Here is a 17,428-nt window from a genome sequence, read left to right as displayed (position 1 = left end):
CAAGGATCTGTGTGTACGGGCTGTGTGCGTGTATCTGTTTTTTTTTTTTTTTTAATTTTTTTTTTCAAAGTTTATTTATTTTTGGGACAGAGAGAGACAGAGCATGAACGGGGGAGGGGCAGAGAGAGAGGGAGACACAGAATCGGAAACAGGCTCCAGGCTCTGAGCCATCAGCCCAGAGCCTGACACGGGGCTCGAACTCCCGGACCGCGAGATCGTGACCCAGCTGAAGTCGGGCGCTTAACCGACTGCACCACCCAGGCGCCCCCTTTTTTTTTTTATTTTTAATTAAAAAAATTTTTTTTATATTTTTCTAGCATTTATTTATTTTTGAGAGATAGAGCAAGATAGAGCACAACCTGGGGAGGGGCAGAGAGAGAGGGGGACACAGAATCTGAAGCAGGCTCCAGGCTCTGAGCTGTCAGCACAGAGCCCGATGCAGGGCTCAAACCCACAGACCGTGAGATCATGACCTGACCTGAAGTCAGATGCTTAACTGAATGAGTCACCCAAGTGTTCCTAAAAATTTTTTCTTAGTGTTTATTTATTTTTGAGAGAAAGAGAGAGAGACAGAGCATGAGCTGAGGAGGGGCAGAAAGAGAGGGAGACATAAAATCCAAAGCAGGCTCCAGGCTCCAAACTGTCAGCACAGAGCCTGATGCCGGGCTTGAACCCACAAACCACAAGACTATGACCTAAGCCGTAGTCAGCCACTTAACTGACTGAGCCACTCAGGCTCCCCTAAGTTTATTTATTTTGAGAGAGAGAGTACACAAGCGGAATAGGGACAGAGAGAGAGGGGAGAGAGAGAACCCCAAGCAGGCTATACACTGTCAATGCAGAGCCCAATGCAGGGCTCGAACTCACGAACCATGAGATCATGACCTGAGCTGAAACCAAGAGCCAGAAGTTTACCTGACTGAGCCACTCAGGCACCCCTGCGGGTGTCTGCTTGTAGCTTTGTAGATGGTGGGCAGGTCTGCAGGGTACCGACTAGCTCCCAGCCTCCTGGTCAGTGCTGGGAGGTGGCCACGCAGGCTAAGATCACATGCCTCACCCTGCAGATTTTCAGACACATCCTGCAGCGGGAGTTCTCAGGGCCGTGCCAGCCACTTTCCCGGAAGTTTACCGAGTGGTGCTATGGGCCTGTCCGGGTGTCGCTGTATGACCTGGCCTCTGTGGACAGCTGGGAGGAGAACTCAGTGCTGGAGATCATCGCCTTTCATTGCAGAAGCCCGGTGAGCCCACTGGGGCCCGGGGAGGGGTGCAAAGGGGGCCTGGCAGAGCTCCATACTTCAGGGCTGCCTCCTGGACGTGCCCTGTGGCTGTGCCGGTGGGGATGTGGCTGCATGCCCCGACCCCAGCCTCTGGGCCCATGCTCATTCCACACACACCGGTCCCACGCCCATGGGGAGCATGCGGGGGTCCCGGTGGCCACCTGCTCTGGACTGGAGGATGAGGCGCTCCGCCAGCCCATAGCCATGAGGGTGGGGTAGAGGCCGGTGGGGCGGGGTCATTTGGGGCTCCCCCCCACCATTTCCCTCAGCCCTCATGTTGAGCCTGACATGAGCAGACCCCTGTATGTACCAGCTCTCACACTCCCACCCCAGCACCGACACCGGATGGTGGTTTTGGAGCCGCTGAACAAACTGCTACAGGCGAAATGGGATCTGCTAATCCCCAGGTTCTTCTTCAACTTCCTGTGTTACTTGATGTACATGTTCCTCTTCACTGCTGTTGCCTACCACCAGCCCGCCCTGGAGAAGGTACAGCAGGTGGGGGGCGGGGGGGGGGAGGGGATGGGGCGCATGCTGGGGGAGGGAGGCCTCCTGGGACCAGCCTTGGAAGAAGAAAGGGCAGGGATTGCCAACCCCCACCTGCACCTGATAACACTGTGACGCACCCGAGCTCTCGCGCAGCTAGTGGGTACCGAAGCCAGCACCGCAGAGATGATAACCACGCTGCTAATACGGGCTGGGTGCTCACCATAGGTGACAAAGTATTTCCAGGGAGTGACATGTGTTAGCTTATTTAATTAATGCTTAGAGCAGCCCTCCGGGAACGATGAACTGTTAGCATCCCCGGTTTACAGTTGACGGGAGGGACGCACAAAGAGGTTAAGTGGCTTCTCCAGGCTCACGCAGGCTGTCAGTGGGGGAGATGGGATCTGAACCCACCGTCATAACCACTATACAGCGTGCCTCTACAACAGGCTAGAATCTGGGGGGCGGGGGGGCCTGCCCCGGAGCCCATGTTCCCTGTGCTGCCCTGCATGGCCTCTCCAACAGCTCATGCTCAGAATGGGCCCTCAGCGAGGAGCGTCACTGTTGGGAGGGGACTCGGGTCCCAGGTCCTACCAGAGTGTCTATTTCTCAGGCCTTCCTCTCCCTGAAAGTGACGACTGGAGGCTCCATGCTGCTGCTGGGCCACATCCTGATCCTGCTTGGGGGGGTCTACCTCCTCGTGGGCCAGGTGAGGGCTCCTCCCATCCCCCCTCCGCACCCCATGACCCCAGCACTCCGTGTGGCTCCCAGGAACAAACTAGAATTCCCCTAGGAGGAGACTTAGACTGAGTTAACCACAATCCCTTCACTTCCGGGGAACTGTCCCATCACTACCAGCCTCGGGGCAGCTGAGGGCCTTGGGTTCTGGGGCCAGTATCTCCCTGCTGTGCTTTCTGGGGTTTCTGAGGGGCGGCAAATGACTCCCATGATTCCTCGCCACGCCGGCTCTGCTCCCTGGAAAGTGGAGCTGGAAGCCCCCCACCCCCAGGTCCCTCGGCCGGCCGGGCTGGGACATTCCTCCTGGGGGTGGGGGGGAGCACAGACAGGCTGGAGCAGGTGCGCTCAGCCCGACTCCCCCGGTGGCTCCTTTTCAGGTGAAAGTGCAGGAGACAGGCTGGACACTGTGCCATGGAGCCTGTTTCAGAGTGGGTGGGACTTTGGTACCAGATCCAGGTTGGCTGGAGTACAGGAGGGTCCCCGTGGGGCCAGGGTGAGGAGAGGCAAAGGAGCTCTTCCCCTAGGCCCGAGTAGTGAGTGTGTTCTTCGCCTGGGTCCACAGGGAGCGAGGAGGCGCCTGGCATTGTCCGGGTGTCTGTGGGTGGCCGCACTTTTTGGAAACAGGCTTCACAGCTTTCTCAGCTAGCATGAGCCCCCGTCCCCACCCCGCAAAAGTCCAAGATGCTGTTTGAGCCTGTGAGGTGGTCCCGGCCAGACTTCCACAAAGCCAGGCCGGCAGGCAGGGGACGCAGTGGGGAGCCCAGCAGGGCTGCTCTGTGGCCTGGACAGCAAATTTCCGCCCCACCCCCTGCTCCTCTCCTTCCCCCCTCCTCCCCCCTCCCCCCACCTCCTCCCCCCACAGCTGTGGTACTTCTGGAGACGCCGTCTGTTCATCTGGATCTCGTTCCTGGACAGCTACTTTGAAATCCTCTTGTACGTGGGGCCTCACTCCCTTCCCCTGTCTCAGCCCCGGGGAGCGGCTGGTGTGGCATCAGGCGCCAGGCCGGCTGGAGAGGCGAGGACAGGAGCCGGGGAGCGCCTGGGGCCTGGACCAAAGTGCAGGCTGTCTGGCCTGGGGCTCCTTGTGCTCGTCATAGTTACGTGCCCTGAGCGCTACGTGCCAGTGGAGCCTGAACCCTTTAGATGTTGTGGCTCACTGAATCTGCACAAATGCCCCATGAGTCAGGTGCTGTTCCTAGTACCCCCGTTTTACAGGGGAGGGACCTGAGGCCCACAGGGATTAAATGACCCCTGATTGGGTCCAGTCCCAGGCAGATGGAGGACTTCTCATCCTTCTAGATGGATGGATGGTGGGAGAGGCAGGGGTGGTCGGTGCCGGCCGGTGGGGGCAAGTGGGGGCAGAGGGAGCTCGCCAGGTGGCCTGCAAGCTGACCCAAACTCTGTTCCCACGCAGCCTGATTCAGGCCCTGCTCACGGTGGTGTCCCAGGTGCTGCGTTTCCTGGCCGTCGAGTGGTACCTGCCCCTGCTGGTGTCCTCGCTGGTGCTGGGCTGGCTGAACCTGCTTTACTACACACGTGGCTTGCAACACACGGGCATCTATAGTGTCATGATCCAGAAGGTGAGAGACGGGGCGCGGTGACCAGGCAAAGCTGGACACCGTGCCGACAACACCCTCTTGGCCTCAGCAGGCAGGCGCCCTCCTCCTGGGCAGAGGAGAACACGAGCATGTCTGCCTGTGCATCACAAACCCAAGCTCAAGCACGAGCACGAGTACCAGCGTGCACACACCTGCCCTCAGCGGTCCGCGCTCTGCATGGGTTTGAGCAAACACAAGGATATCTGTGTTTGCTAGTGCATCCTTGCACACCAAAGGAGCAGAGACGATGCACATGAGCTCATCTATGTGCCTGTGTCCTGGGACACCTGGGCATATGGGTGTGTCTGCGTTCATTTATTTATTCAACAAAAGTTGAGGTGTGGGCCAGGTCCCGTTCTAAGTGTTGGAATATGCTCCTTTGTTTGCTAACAAAACAGACAAGTCCTCAACTCTCCTGCACCTGACATTCTGGTAGGGGAAATGGAAACACTAAGAGAAATAGATGAGAACATTACAGGTTGCTGAATGCTATGGAGGAAATACATAGGCCGATGCCTTGGGGAATGACTGGGGCAGCGGGTGCTTTAGATGGGATGGTCTGGGAGACCTCTCTGAAGAGGTGATGGATGAGACCAGAAAAATGACTTAGCCAGCGCAGACTCAGAGAAGCAGCATCGGAGGCAAAGGCCAGGAGCCAGAACAGGCTTGGAGCACTTGGGACAGAGCAAGGAGGCTGGGGAGAGTGAGTGGAGGGAGGAAGTTGGGGATTCGTTGTCCATGGGGAGGGGTCTGGAAGCCCCAGAGGTTTAAAAAAACGTTTTTAATTGTGGCAAAATATACATTACAAAATGTACTATCTTAATAATTTATTTTTATTTTTGAGAGTGCACATGCATGAGCACAAGTGGAGGAGGGGCAGAGAAGAGGGAGAGAGAGAATCTCAAGCAGTTCCCACACTCAGCACGGACCCCGATGCTGGGCTCGATCTCACCAACCACGAGATCATGACCTGAGCCAAAACCAAGAGTCGGAGGCTTAAGCGACTGAGCCACCCAGCCTCCCCCATCTTAATCATTTTTAAGTGTACTGTTTAGTGATATTAAATACCCTCATAATATTATCTTACCTTTAGGGGACAGTATTAAGTATCATCCATCTACAGAGTTGAAACTCTGTCCCCCTATTCAACATGAACTCCCCACTCTCCTCCCTGAGCCCCTAGCAACATCATTCTTTTTTTCTTTTTTTTAATGCTTATTCATTTTTTGACAGAGAGAGAGAGAGAGAGAGTCAGAGCATGATTGGGGGAGGGGCAAAGAGAGAAGGAGACAGAATCCGAAGCAGGCTCCAGGCTCCAAGCTGTCAGCACAGAGCCCGCCGTGGGGCTCGAACCCATGAACTGTGAGATCACGACCTGAGACAAAGTCGGATGCTTAACCAACTGAGCCACCCAGGCGCCCCAACACCATTCTTCCTTCTGTCCCTATGAATTTGACTCCTCTAGGTAGCTCATAGAAGTGGGATCCTACAGTTTGTGTCCTCTTAGGACTGGCTAGGCTCAGACAGCACAGTGTCCTCCCGTTTCATCCTTGTTGTAGCGCGTCTCAGAATCTCATTCCTTTTTAAGACGGAGTAACATTTCACCGTGTGTATATACCCCATTTTGTTTATCCCTTTACGCATCAATGGATGCTTGCGTTGGTTATTGTAACACTGCTGTGAACAGGGGAGTGCAAGTACCTGTTTGGGTCTCTGCTTTCAGTTCTTTTGGGTCTATTGCCCACACGTGGAATTTCTGGATCATAGGGTAATTCTGTGCTTCATGTTTTCACCCTGGATGGTTGTAAGCAAGAAAGTGATGTTAAAAGACCGGTCTGTTCACTGTGGGATGCACAGATGTGTGTGTGTGTGTGTGTGCATGGTGTGTACAGGGGAACCCATACTCAGGGCGGAGGCAGGGGTTGTAGGTCATGCCCGCTGGGCCGGCCACCCACTCTGGCTCCTGGCATGTGTGTTCTAGGTCATCCTGCGGGACCTGCTCCGCTTCCTGCTGGTCTACTTAGTCTTCCTTTTCGGCTTCGCTGTAGGTAAGGACTCGCCCCCCTCTGGCCCCTGCCTCTTCCTTGCCCGCTCTGTACACCCTCGAGGCTGCCCCCTGGTCTCCCCAGGCTGAGGATCCCCCTTTCTCCCTCCTGCAGCCCTGGTGAGCTTGAGCCGGGAAGCCCTGGACTCCGGGGTCCCCGCGGGCCCCAATGTCACGGAGGCAGCACAGCCTGGGGTGGGACGGGAGGACGAGGGGGGCAGCTCGTCCCCATACGGTGGCATCCTGGACGCCTCCTTGGAGCTCTTCAAGTTCACCATCGGCATGGGGGAGCTGGCCTTCCAAGACCAGCTGCGTTTCCGCGGCGTCGTGCTGTTGCTGCTGCTGGCATACGTGCTGCTCACCTACATCCTGCTGCTCAACATGCTCATCGCCCTCATGAGCGAGACCGTCAACAGTGTTGCCACTGACAGCTGGAGCATCTGGAAGCTGCAGGTACTGCGGGGCGACGGGGGGAGGGGCTCCCCCGGGGGGGAGGGGCTCCCCTCCCTTTCCCCAAGTTCTGGGCCCGGTGAGGAGTGTGCAGGACCCAGCTGAGCTGGGCCCCCTGATCCATTCCTTCCTTCCTAGGGCTGTTGTGGGGATCGAATGGGCTCATAGATCTAAAGCCCTGGGGATGGTGCCTGGCACGTAGTAGGTGCTGAAAGGGTTAACGGTTATCATTGTCAAGTATCTCTCGAGTGTCTACCACGAGCTAAGCTTAGTTCTCAGTTCCTTCCGGGCGAAACACACAGCAGAGAACAAGATCACAAGATCGCGTCCCTGCCCTCACGCAGTTCCCGTCCTGTGTTTATCAAACAGTCAATGGGGTTGCTTTAGTGGGTGAGGCAGGCGGGACGTGCAATCCTGGGATTGGGGAGCAGAGGCCCTGTAGCTGGGGGCTGATACGACATCTGCCTTCCATGGAAGAAGCAATAGCTACTTCTTGACTGGAGGGTTGAGGGTGGGCAGTTGGTGCTCAGAAAGCCTTGCCCCGAAGGCTGGACTCCCACCGATTCACTGCTGACCTTGACCAAGCCCCCTAGCTTCTCTGAGCCGTGCCCTCATGGGCAAAGTTCTGTGCCCCACCTAATTCACTTGTGTGCCGGCGGGCAGGCACACGTGTGGGTAGAGCAAATCAAATTCCGCACCTGCTGGTGTGGAATTCTGGAATCGGTGACAACGCAAGTAACCGTTGGGCACTCACCACGTGCTGACTTCCCAACACCCGTCCACCTGCAAGTGGGGAAACTGAGATTCAGAGGGGTTGGGGGCCTAACATCACACAGGTAATCAGACACGGGCGCTGGATTCAAACCCACATGCTTAGCAGACTTTGGGTTCTACAAAGTGCTGTGGAGTACCCTCCTGGCTACTGTCTGATGTGTCCTTTGTCCCCAGAAAGCCATCTCTGTCCTGGAGATGGAGAATGGCTACTGGTGGTGCAGAAGGAAGAAGCGGCGGGCAGGCGTGAAGCTGGCTGTTGGCACCAGGCCAGATGGCAGCCCTGATGAGCGCTGGTGCTTCCGGTGAGTGAGGGAGGCAGGGGAGGGTGGCCCGGGGGCCTTGCTGACCCAGTGATCCCTGGAGACTGCACACCACGGGTCGGCCTGACTCTCGTAAAAGCCAGGGGACAGCCACCAGGAGTCAGGTCTGGTGGGAAAGGCAGGGCCCAGGAGCACCAGGGGACTCCGCCCTGGACAGGCGAGGTCAGGGATGCTGGTCTGCCATCCCAGCCGGTCCTGTCCCTTCCCTCCCCTGACCTGCTCCTTCCGGCCTGAAATGGGGCAACACTCAGGAGGCCAAGAAGCCAGAGGGACCCTCAGGTTCCAGCACACTAGCCTTGCCCGGGCTGGTCTGCTCTGCCCTCCTAACTCCCCCAGCCCGACCACAGAGGCTATGACCCTTCCACAGAAAACAAAGTCTCCCGTGGGAGAGGGGAGGGTCTTGGGCATGCGGAGCGGCCACAAAAGGGCTCCAGAACCCAGGAACACAAAGACACACAGGATCTAAACTCTTCTCTGGGTATTCAGGGCAACCCAGGTGACTGTGAACGGCCTGAAGGGACAGATGCCCGTTTCCGCCAACGCAGACACGTGGCCCAGGGGGCAGCGGGGTGGTGGCCACCTGGACGGGGCCCGGGTGGGATGACGGGTGGCCCAGTGTCCAGCGAGAAGGGCAGAGAAACCCCATTCTCCTGACCGTCCCCGTGTCTACCTGGGCCCCGCTCCCGGGGCAAAGCAAGCTGCACAGGTGGCCTCCCAGAGCCTCAGGGCTGCTCTGTTGTCCTCAGGGTGGAGGAAGTGAACTGGGCTGCGTGGGAACAGACGCTGCCAACGGTGTGTGAGGAGCCAGCAGGGCCTGGCGTCCCTGGTGAGTAGCCATGGACCAGAGCCCCTGCTCTGGAGAGAGAGAGATGTCCGTGTGCGCGTGTGTGTGTGTGCGTGTGTGTGTGTGTGTGCGTGTGTGCACGTGTCTCTGTCTGCTCAGCCACACAGCCACGGACAGTCTGGGGCAGGACCACCTCCATGGCCACTTCCCAGCCCCCCTTAAAACCCTTCCCTCCTTTTCTCTCCAGCCCCACCTCCTCACCGGCCTGTTTTCAGGGGGTCACCCGGGAGACACTCTGAGGACGTTTGCCTGCCCTCACCTCCCCGTGCCCTCCTCTTGGCCGGGTCCACTCAGCTGCACCCTTCCAGGCCTGGGCTGCGCCTAGGGGAACGAGTTAGAGAGCCCCCCCCCCCCACCTATCCCACAGCTCAGGGGGCATCTCTCTGAGCCCCCACTGGCTCTGCCCCATCTACAGGGCCAGCCTTGCTGATCCCCGGCTTTGCCCCCCTACCCAAGCCCCTGGCCCCCAACCCTCTGAGGAGAAGCCACTTCCTAGGCCTTTCCCCCCAGTCACGGCCTGCGTCCTGTCCGTTCAAGTGTGTGGAGGCCCCTCCTGTCTCCACCCTGCTGCCTGCCACCAAGACCGGCCTTGGCTCCTTCCTCTCATGTGGAGACCCGTTTCGAGGATTAGCTGTCTCCACAGCATGCCCTTTCTGGAATCTTCAGTAGCTCCCACTTGGGTCTGCGGTTGGCTCTCCTCTTTCTCGTTCTCTTTCCAGCAGACTCCACTTGTCTGTGACTGTGGTGCGCGACCCCTCCCCACAACAGCGCCTACGTCACCTCTGACCCCTGGGTAGGGACACTCCTCCAGCCTCTGGTTTCCCAGGCTCCTGGGGCCCTGACCGTGGCCCTCACAAACCGATAGACTTCCTGCTTGCCCTCTTTGCGTGCCTCCCTTCCTCTGAGTCCTGCCACCCTATCACCCCGAGGCCGAGACTCTGAAAGTCACCTTGCCCTTCATCTTGCCCCAAGCATCCCATACCCACTGCCTGCTGGGACTTCCAACTGGACATCCCCAACAGGTACGGCCTTGGGATGGCCCTTCCGGGTAATGCGTGTGCCAGCCCTCCCTCTCCTCACCTGGGCAGGAGGCCTGGACACCTGCTCAGTGTCCCTCTCAGCCTGGTGCTGAGTATTATCAGGACCTCTCAGGCAGCCACTCACTCCTCTGCCCCCAGCCCTCGTGTCTTCAGCTTCTGCACCACTGCAAGGCTCCGTCTGCACCCTCTCCTTTAGGCAAGTCTTCCTGCTCCAGGCTTAGCCCCCAGTGCAGTCAAAAACTACACAAGGCCCGCCCGGTACGCCTCCCACTGTCTGGAAGGCCTCACCCCCCAGGGGGAAGACACATCGCTGAAGTCCAGCCCGTTTCCCACACCTCTGTCCCTCCATGTGACAGCCAGTCCCCCCACACTGCTCCCTGTTCTCTCTGTCCAAGTGTCATTCCTGCCCCTTATGGGTGTCCAAATCTGCCTTGCTTACGGGTTGCGTCTCTCTTCTCTCCCCTGAGCTCCCTGGACACCTACTTCTCACTTCCCTCCGGTTCTTCTTCCCGCCAGGTGTTCCAGATTCTAACACAAAAGGCTGTCACCTCCAGGGACTTTAAGCTCCTGGGAGGAAGTCCCTGACAGGCACAAAGCAGGGGTTCAGTAAATGCCCGCAGGAGGGGGTACATAGGGAGAAGGGTTGCTGGCGACTTTGGGATCACCTGCTGCACACAGAGCGTGTGGATGTGGTTTCATGGCTGTGGCCTCCTCCTGCTTCCCTGGCGCCTGCCTCCTGGGGACACAGCCCCAGGCCCAAGCCACAGGGCTCTTCATCCTTTTACAGGCACCTTGAAGAAGCCTGTCCTGGCCGTCCAACTGGAGGAGGACACCGCCTCAGAGGATGACCACCTGCCCCTCCAGCTCCTGGAGTCCTGCTGATGTCCTGCCCAGATGCAGGACAGAGCCAGGGAATCTCTCCAGCCCCACCTGCTGGCTCTGGGGCTCCAGGGAACTTCGCTGGCAAATATAAATAAATATTTTCTCATGACTAACTCTCCTGGAAGCATTATTTAAGCAGAGTTAATGGGCCCTCGGGCTGACTGACATCTGCATGTCTCTGTGAGCGTTTCTCTGTCTAGGACTGGGTTACTGTTGCCCTCAACCCAGGCACAGGAGACCCTCACCTGCTGGCCCCCAGCCTTGGGGCTCTCTTTTCCTGAGTGCTGTATCTGCTGTTGTGACAGATGTGTGGTGGGGGACGCCGGCAACACGGCCACCTTTTGTCCTTTCCCATAGCTTCCAGCCACATCCAAGATCTCTCTCAAAGCCTTTGAGCTCCTTGGTTTCCTTCAGGCTCTGGATTATTGGTTTCCCTCCCTGCTGGGCTACCTGCTCAGTTCCTACCCCTCCAAGCTGTTCTGCAAGGCCGCCAGAGGGGACTTCCTAAGAGGGAAGAGAAACATGTTACCCATGTGCTCTGAAGGCTTAAAAGGCTCCCCCAGTGTCCACAGGACACCCTAGCTGGCATCCTCAGTCCTCCAGGGTTTTGCCCAAATATTTCCAGACACCTCTTCCCCTATACCCCTGCTGTTCTCCATATTGTCCTTAGCACTTTTACTGTATTCTTCAGGTAGACTGATGGACCTGTGCATTTGACCCCCCCACCCCCCACTTGGCTCTTGCTGGAAGCCCCCCACCCCACCCAAATCCTTAAGACCAGCTCACAAGTTGTCTCGCTATAGCTTTCCCAATTTTCTCCAGTCCAAATGAATTGCTCTTCCTTGGTGTCCTAAGTGTTCATAAAACGCGTACGAAATGAGTATTTTTTAAGTGGGGAAGACCTAAGGGTGTGCAAATGCTGAAAGGAAAGCATTTGCGGAGAGGGAGAGGTTTACATTGCTGGTGAGATCGAAGAACAGGCACAGGAGAAAAGAGGATGGAAGCGGATCCAGAGAAGACGTCTGCTTGCTCCTTAGGGGTCATTCTCAAGAGTGATGAGAGCTGTCAGCAAGAAGGGATTTTGAGAGACTCCGTGGATGTTTTGAAATAGCTGCGGGAAGAGAGCAAACTGGCAGCGCTTCTTAGAATCAGAAGCACTACTATTTGTGAATGCTTGCTGTTTCAGGTGTGATATCTCATGTGATCCTCAGAGTAACCTCTGCGGTGCCGGTATCTTCATGACCAGAGGAGCAACAGAAGCTCAGGGTGGCTGAGTGATTTGCACAAAACCACGCAGCTAACAAGCGGCCGGGGACCCAACGCCTCGTTGCTACCGCGTTTCAGCCCCCACGCATGCGCCCTGGAGCACTCCTGGCACCGCGAGTCACATTATCCGGGGCCATGGAAGAGACCATGGGCTCTAAAGGAGGGGGGGTGGCCTGGGGTGGTGGGGCGGAGTCTGCATCGTTAAATGGCTGGAAGTTCCCGTGAGTCTTTGCCAGCATTACCCTCCCTCTTGTGAAGAATGGAATATTCCGACTCCTTAAAGGCAAGGCACGCAGCTAAAGCGACCTTTCCCTTAGAGTCGCTATGGAGGTAAGCGGGCTTTGTAATTTAGCTTAGTAGCTGGCGGCAAGGGCAAATGAGCTAGAAGCTTCCTAGTTTCTGCAAAGAAGGTTTCGGGAGGCTTATGTGGGGAGTGGAGGGCGGCTCGGGCTTCGTGGCGGGCGCGTCAGTGGGGGGAGAGTCGCGCAGGGCCGCGGGGGACCGAGGCTCAAGGGCCGCGTGCCTGTTTATCCCGTAGGGCTGCTGCAGTCCCAGGAACCCGAGGTCCCCGAAGGCCGAGCCCCCGCTCCCCGCACCCGCCGTGGGGAGCGCGCCAACCCCGGAGAAGTGAGTAAGTGTGGGTCGGCCTGCACGTGAGCGCGCTTCGCGGGTGAGGTTGGTAATGGGGGCCACGAGGAGAACTTGGCCGACTGTCCCGATGATAATGAGATTAGGAAGTGCAGTCAGAATCGACAACTGACGGTTTTTATGCCTGTCTGACCGCAGTCGCTGAAACCTCGACAGGGTGATTGAACATCACCGCCAGGACTTGGCCCTTGACACGCGTCGCCCTCCATGTGCCAGCCGGGAGCAGGATCCCGCCCTAAGGTAGGACCTAGTCCGGGCGGGGTTGGAGCTATAATTTGGAACGTTTTGGTTGCTCAAATGCAGTGGAATTGGCTGATAGTTTACACTTGTAAGGTTGTGCATTGGACACCGCACCATCACAATGTGTTGCTGAGAACAGCCAACGGCCTGGTTGTTTGTGGAGCAATTACGGCTTGTTTCCAGGTGGTGTCCAGGTTTCTGGAGTGGTACTGGGGAGTGGGGAGGTGCTTGACTGCTCTGATGAAATCACTTATAGGAAGTGCCGTCAGAAGCGATAACTGACGATAACAGTTCCTGGCTGACTGCAGTCAACAAGTCCTCCCCAGCTGCCGGTGTCCTGGCGGATCTTGGTTTGAGCAGTGACCTTTATTTTCTGTATTCACCCAGGTTGCCAGTGTCCGATCGTAGCAGCTGAAGATTCGAGTGATGAGTGGCCTGCCTTGAGGTGAGTTTTGATCTCTGGAGAAGTTTAGTGGTTGAGTGAGCCTCCCTGTTACATTAGGTGAAGTTCCCGTTAGATAGTGGGAATTTTATCGGTTAACCTAATCCCTTGTATCCGTGTAGCCCTTGACCTTTATTGGCAACATCTCTGAGATCCTGATGATGGTTCATAGTGGTCGTGGAGCTGAGTGCAGAGGAAACCCAGGAATTTCCTTTTCATCTCACTGCTGTATAATCCTGAGCAAATCGCTTATTTGCTGAGATTGTTTTCCTCGTCCTTTAAAATGGCAGCTTTAGGTCTGGGATCTTTAAAATGATGTGACTAGGGGCACCTGGGTGGCTCAGTCATTTAAACACCTGACTTGGCCTCAGGTCATGATCTCTCGCAGTTCTTGAGTTCCAGCCCTGCGTTGGGCTCTGTGCTGACAGGTCAGAACCTGGAGCCTGCTTCAGATTCTGTCTCCCTCTTTCTGCCCCTCCCCTGCCCGTGCTTGCTCTCTATCTTTAAAACTAAGTATTTTTAAAAACTGATGTGACTTAAGTGGAGGTTACGATATCCAAAGAAGCCACTTAAAACTTCTAGACTTCTGTGGTTCAGTTTACAAAAAAGCATCTCCAGAATGTTTCCAAGAACTTCTATTACGATGAACTTGGGAGCTGTAGTTGAGGCTATCCTGATAAGACCTACCTGTTTTGTCTTTGGTGTCTGCTGCCTGTCTAGGGGTGCCTGAATTGCCCCAGGTTTTGAGTGCTGGGTTGTCGAAAATCAGTGATCAGCAGTGTGGAGTTGAAGCCGGTGGTGCCACAGCTCAGCCCAAGTAGAGGTAAGCTTTTGTCTGGACAAGGGCCCCCTCCCCCTCCGTGGTAGAATGAATAAGCTAATTTTGTGTAAACTGATATGCAGAAAAAGGATATCAAATGATGAAATCGCCTAAAAATAGCTGGAATTACCGGCAGATTGTGTAGTGTTGAACCTGTGGTTTTCTGAAGATATCTGTGTATGCTATGAATAACCGTTGGTCGGAGTAGAGAGTGAGACTGATACTTAGTGTCTTTGCAGGCTATCTTCCCAGAGAATGGTCGGCCATGCGAGGACCAGTGACCACCATCAGCTTGGACTGAAAACCTAGACTTCAGTAGTTGGTGTGGAAACAGTACTTACCTGAGGCTGAGATTCAGAGCCCGTTCCGTTACCAGCAGTTGAACCAACAAATGTGTTTTTGTCACTGTTGGTTTTCTAGTGTTACAAATATATTTCTAGTTCTCCCTTACCCAAAGAGCTTTCTGCACTTTTTAATTTTGTATAAATTCTGTTGGGTGAGGGTCTGAGTTCTTAAGCTTAAAGCTTATTTCTTCCTGAAATTAGCATTTCCATGCAATTACAATAAACCAGTACTACAATAAAGGATGGTTTTTAGTATTGATTCTTAAAAATGTATTTGGAGAAAAGTTTGATTACTGCTGTTACATATGAGCAGTCCGGGTATTGGCATTTGTCAACATCTGTATGGTCCGGCCTAAGCTGTTCTCCTGTAACAACTTCAGACTTTAAGGGTGAAAGTTCCAAAGCATTTAAGGCATCCACACCTTTGATTCCAGTCTGTTGCCCTTGGGCCACGTCCTTTTGCACAGCCTCCACCTCCTGAAACTACGCTTAGTCCAACCTTTGAGCAGTGGCAGGCAAGGTGCCATAGTCTGGTTCTTGACCTCGCCCCCATCTTGCTGCCTTCCTGAGTTGGGATCTTGCCTGTCAATGAGGCTGGAGGCCTGTCAGGCCGTGCTTCCCAGCTGTCTGCCATTTGCCCGAGCAGTCTGGTCACCATCTATGGGCTTTTTTTCCAGCTTAAAAGGGCTGTTTTCCTATCTCCCTGGACTTGAAGTCTATGCCTTGGGTCTAGGCTTATTGTGCCTAGAAGGCTTGTAGGCCTTGAGTAAGAAGAGAGGGTGAAAAAAAACCTTTGCTTCCTCTCCTTGGGAACCTCTACTTTTGGGAGGCAGTAGATCCACCAAGAGTTTGAAGTTTAATCTCATGGTCTTGGGTTTTTTTAAGGAGTCCTCCATAGGTTTTGGGAGTGTGCTCCATATCACGAATTACTTTGGGGACTTTGAGAAATTCTGAGAAAGACCCTTAAGATCCTTTTAAAGGGGCAGTACTCTGGCTTGCACACTAGCAACACTGAACCCTAGTGAAGGGCTGGTAGACTTTGGCTTGGGGCAGGGGTTATGGTGTAGGGTTTCTGGGTGGGCCTTTTTATGCATGCCGGTATTTGTAGGCATTCTGGGATGCTCTTGAAGGGTATGGGGTAGCTGGGCCTGGGGTGGGGCCCTGGAATCCCAAGTGGAGGTGCGGGCTTCAGAAACGGAGGCGGAGACTGGGAGTGGTTCCTTAGAGCCCCCAGGGCTTTACAGGGAGGAGGTAGAACCTACTGGAGTCAAGATGGAGACTAGGCTCTTGGGAGTCTCTGGGCAGCCAGTGCCCCAACCCCCCACCTTCAGCCAGGCATGAGGGTAAAGATTCCAACCTGCCTTGAGCAGGGGCACTCGTCTGGGCTATCAGGGTAGCATCTGGCTGGAGTTTGCTTCCCAGAATAGGAAAAAAATTTTCTATCAGGAAATAGGAAGTTAGATGTAGGGCCAGAACTGCACTCCGTTCCTGGGGGGGAGTTCTTACATTAGGTCAAGCTTTCCGCATCTCCAAACAGACTGCTCCCACAAATCTGCCTCTCGAGCCAAGGATGATTTCTCAGGAGCAGAGGAGATTAGCAAGGGGGCAGTGGAGACCAAAGAGAAGTGTTACACAACCCCCTTTCAGATGCTACAGTCTGGCTCCCGTGGCTGGGGCTGCCCTGGCCAATTTTGGGGGACAGCCTGAGGCCCCTAGTGGGGCCCCCTAGCCTGCCTCAGTCATCTCACTCCACCAGGACTCCCTGGGGAGGCCTCCCTACGTCTGTGTCATGTCTGAACTCTGCCTATGTTCTCCCTGCCCTCATGGTCTTCAGCAGGATCCTGAGGGCCGCCTCCAGGGTCCTCCTGGCCCACTGGCCCATCCCGGGCCTCCTCCCCACTGCCCGGGCCCTCGCCCAGCTCCAGGATGGTGGGTAGGTGGCCCTGCTTCGGGGATCGCTTGCGCAAGCTGAGCAGGAAGGGCTGGGGCAACGAGAAGATGTCCACGTTGTTGCCCAGGTCGATCCACGTGACGTGGGGGAACTTGCTGGGGTCCTTGAGGGTGTCGGTGAGGTCACGCAGCAGGGCCCGCGTCAGCCGGTTGCCGTTGAGTGCCAGCGTGGCGAGGCGGGGCAGGGCGCTGAGCGCCGGCAGCAGCTGCCGGACCATGTCGTCCGTGAGGCCGGTGAAGCCCAGCTCCACGCTGTCCACCTGTTCCCCGCAGCGCTGCAGGTAGCTGGTCACCCGCTCCAGGTCCCGCGAGGTCAGCGGGATGCCCGACAGGTCCACCGTGTTGTCCGGAGGGCTCCCAGCCAGGACAGCCTTGAGGCTGAAGGGGAGAAGGCACAAGCGACGTTCAAGCAGGGGGCCTTTTCCCCGGGGGCAGCAGTGGCCGCCACCACGGGGCCACCTTCTGCTCTGCAATGCCAGGGATGGGAGAGACCAGGCCCTCTGGTCCCCGTGGTACTCCCTCACATCTCAGCCTGGCTGGGCCCGGCGGTCCAGAGCTTGAGGGGCCACAAGGGAAAGAAAGGCCCAGATGTTTCTGCAGTGACTAAGGGTACGTTCTGGGTACCCATAGTGCCTGCGTTTGCATCTTCACTCTTTTTTTCTTCCTATGCGTGTGATCTTTAGTCACGTGACCTCTAACCCTGTGCCTCAGTTTCACCTGAACAGATGGAGCTAATCGCGTACCACAGAGTTGTTCATGAAATAAGGTCATAGGCACAAAGCATTTAGGACAATGCCTTGTCCATGTGAGTTACGAAGAAGTATTTGCTGCTGTCATTACTTGGACTGAGCTTCCTGCGTCCCCAAGAGTGCCACAAAGTCTCCTGAGGCCTCTCTTGCAGGATAATCTTGCCCACCAGATGGGGGAATCCTTAGGGAGAGCCCTGTAGGACCACAGGCAGGGGTGGGGTGCAGGGGCTCTGGGCTTGGGGGGCAGGTAGCTGCCGACTCCTGGAGCCTCAGTGCTCTGCACCCCCACCTACTCTCCCATCTGCTACTCCTCGCTCTTCCTGCTCCTTGTTCTGTGGCCAGAGCTCCCCATTTCCAGGTACCACATGAACCCCAGGGCTCCAACCGTGGGCAGGAGAGGAAGGTGGAGGGGGCTCGGCCTGTTTCAAGAGCATATGTTAATAGCAGCAGCCCAAAGATGGCGGCTTGGACAGAAGTCTCTATTCTTGGGATCTGAAGCCGGAAGGCTCCTAGCAG

At 56.0% G+C, this 17,428-nt stretch overlaps 2 protein-coding genes, 1 long non-coding RNA gene and 3 other non-coding genes across 8 annotated transcripts in view; 5 read left to right on the top strand and 1 right to left on the bottom strand.

Annotated features, from left to right (window-relative positions):
* Positions 1-10,566, top strand: part of TRPV2 (transient receptor potential cation channel subfamily V member 2) — a 28,456-nt gene extending 17,890 nt beyond the window's left edge. For both annotated transcript variants that reach the window (XM_019817212.3, XM_011288828.4), the window contains 10 exons: positions 1,065-1,238; positions 1,611-1,766; positions 2,377-2,472; positions 3,364-3,434; positions 3,916-4,081; positions 6,081-6,147; positions 6,259-6,596; positions 7,542-7,669; positions 8,434-8,513; positions 10,359-10,566. In XM_019817212.3, the coding sequence (XP_019672771.2) occupies positions 1,065-1,238; positions 1,611-1,766; positions 2,377-2,472; positions 3,364-3,434; positions 3,916-4,081; positions 6,081-6,147; positions 6,259-6,596; positions 7,542-7,669; positions 8,434-8,513; positions 10,359-10,453 (1,371 nt within the window). In that variant the 3' untranslated portion in view covers positions 10,454-10,566. The remainder of the gene's footprint in view (positions 1-1,064; positions 1,239-1,610; positions 1,767-2,376; positions 2,473-3,363; positions 3,435-3,915; positions 4,082-6,080; positions 6,148-6,258; positions 6,597-7,541; positions 7,670-8,433; positions 8,514-10,358) is intronic.
* Positions 10,567-11,980: 1,414 nt separating this feature from the next.
* On the top strand, positions 11,981-14,453 carry LOC111557867. The gene is made up of 6 exons (XR_002738270.2): positions 11,981-12,049; positions 12,258-12,350; positions 12,506-12,607; positions 12,995-13,052; positions 13,770-13,872; positions 14,109-14,453. It is a non-coding gene; the product is annotated as an uncharacterized LOC111557867 (long non-coding RNA).
* On the top strand, positions 12,431-12,501 carry LOC111557905. Its single transcript, XR_002738314.1, has one exon. It is a non-coding gene; the product is annotated as a small nucleolar RNA SNORD49 (small nucleolar RNA).
* LOC111557904 lies at positions 12,841-12,911 on the top strand. The gene has a single exon (XR_002738313.1). It is a non-coding gene; the product is annotated as a small nucleolar RNA SNORD49 (small nucleolar RNA).
* On the top strand, positions 13,965-14,038 carry LOC111557924. The gene has a single exon (XR_002738333.1). It is a non-coding gene; the product is annotated as a small nucleolar RNA SNORD65 (small nucleolar RNA).
* A 3-nt stretch (positions 14,454-14,456) lies between the features above and the next one.
* Positions 14,457-17,428, bottom strand: part of LRRC75A (leucine rich repeat containing 75A) — a 46,303-nt gene continuing 43,331 nt past the window's right edge. For both annotated transcript variants that reach the window (XM_045044102.1, XM_023244643.2), the window contains one exon: positions 14,457-16,541. In XM_045044102.1, the coding sequence (XP_044900037.1) occupies positions 16,001-16,541 (541 nt within the window). In that variant the 3' untranslated portion in view covers positions 14,457-16,000. The remainder of the gene's footprint in view (positions 16,542-17,428) is intronic.

Source organism: Felis catus, chromosome E1 (assembly GCF_018350175.1).
Source record: "Felis catus isolate Fca126 chromosome E1, F.catus_Fca126_mat1.0, whole genome shotgun sequence".
Lineage (NCBI taxonomy): Eukaryota > Metazoa > Chordata > Mammalia > Carnivora > Felidae > Felis > Felis catus.
Note: the sequence above shows the minus strand (reverse complement) of the source record. Positions and strands in the feature narration are given on the sequence as shown.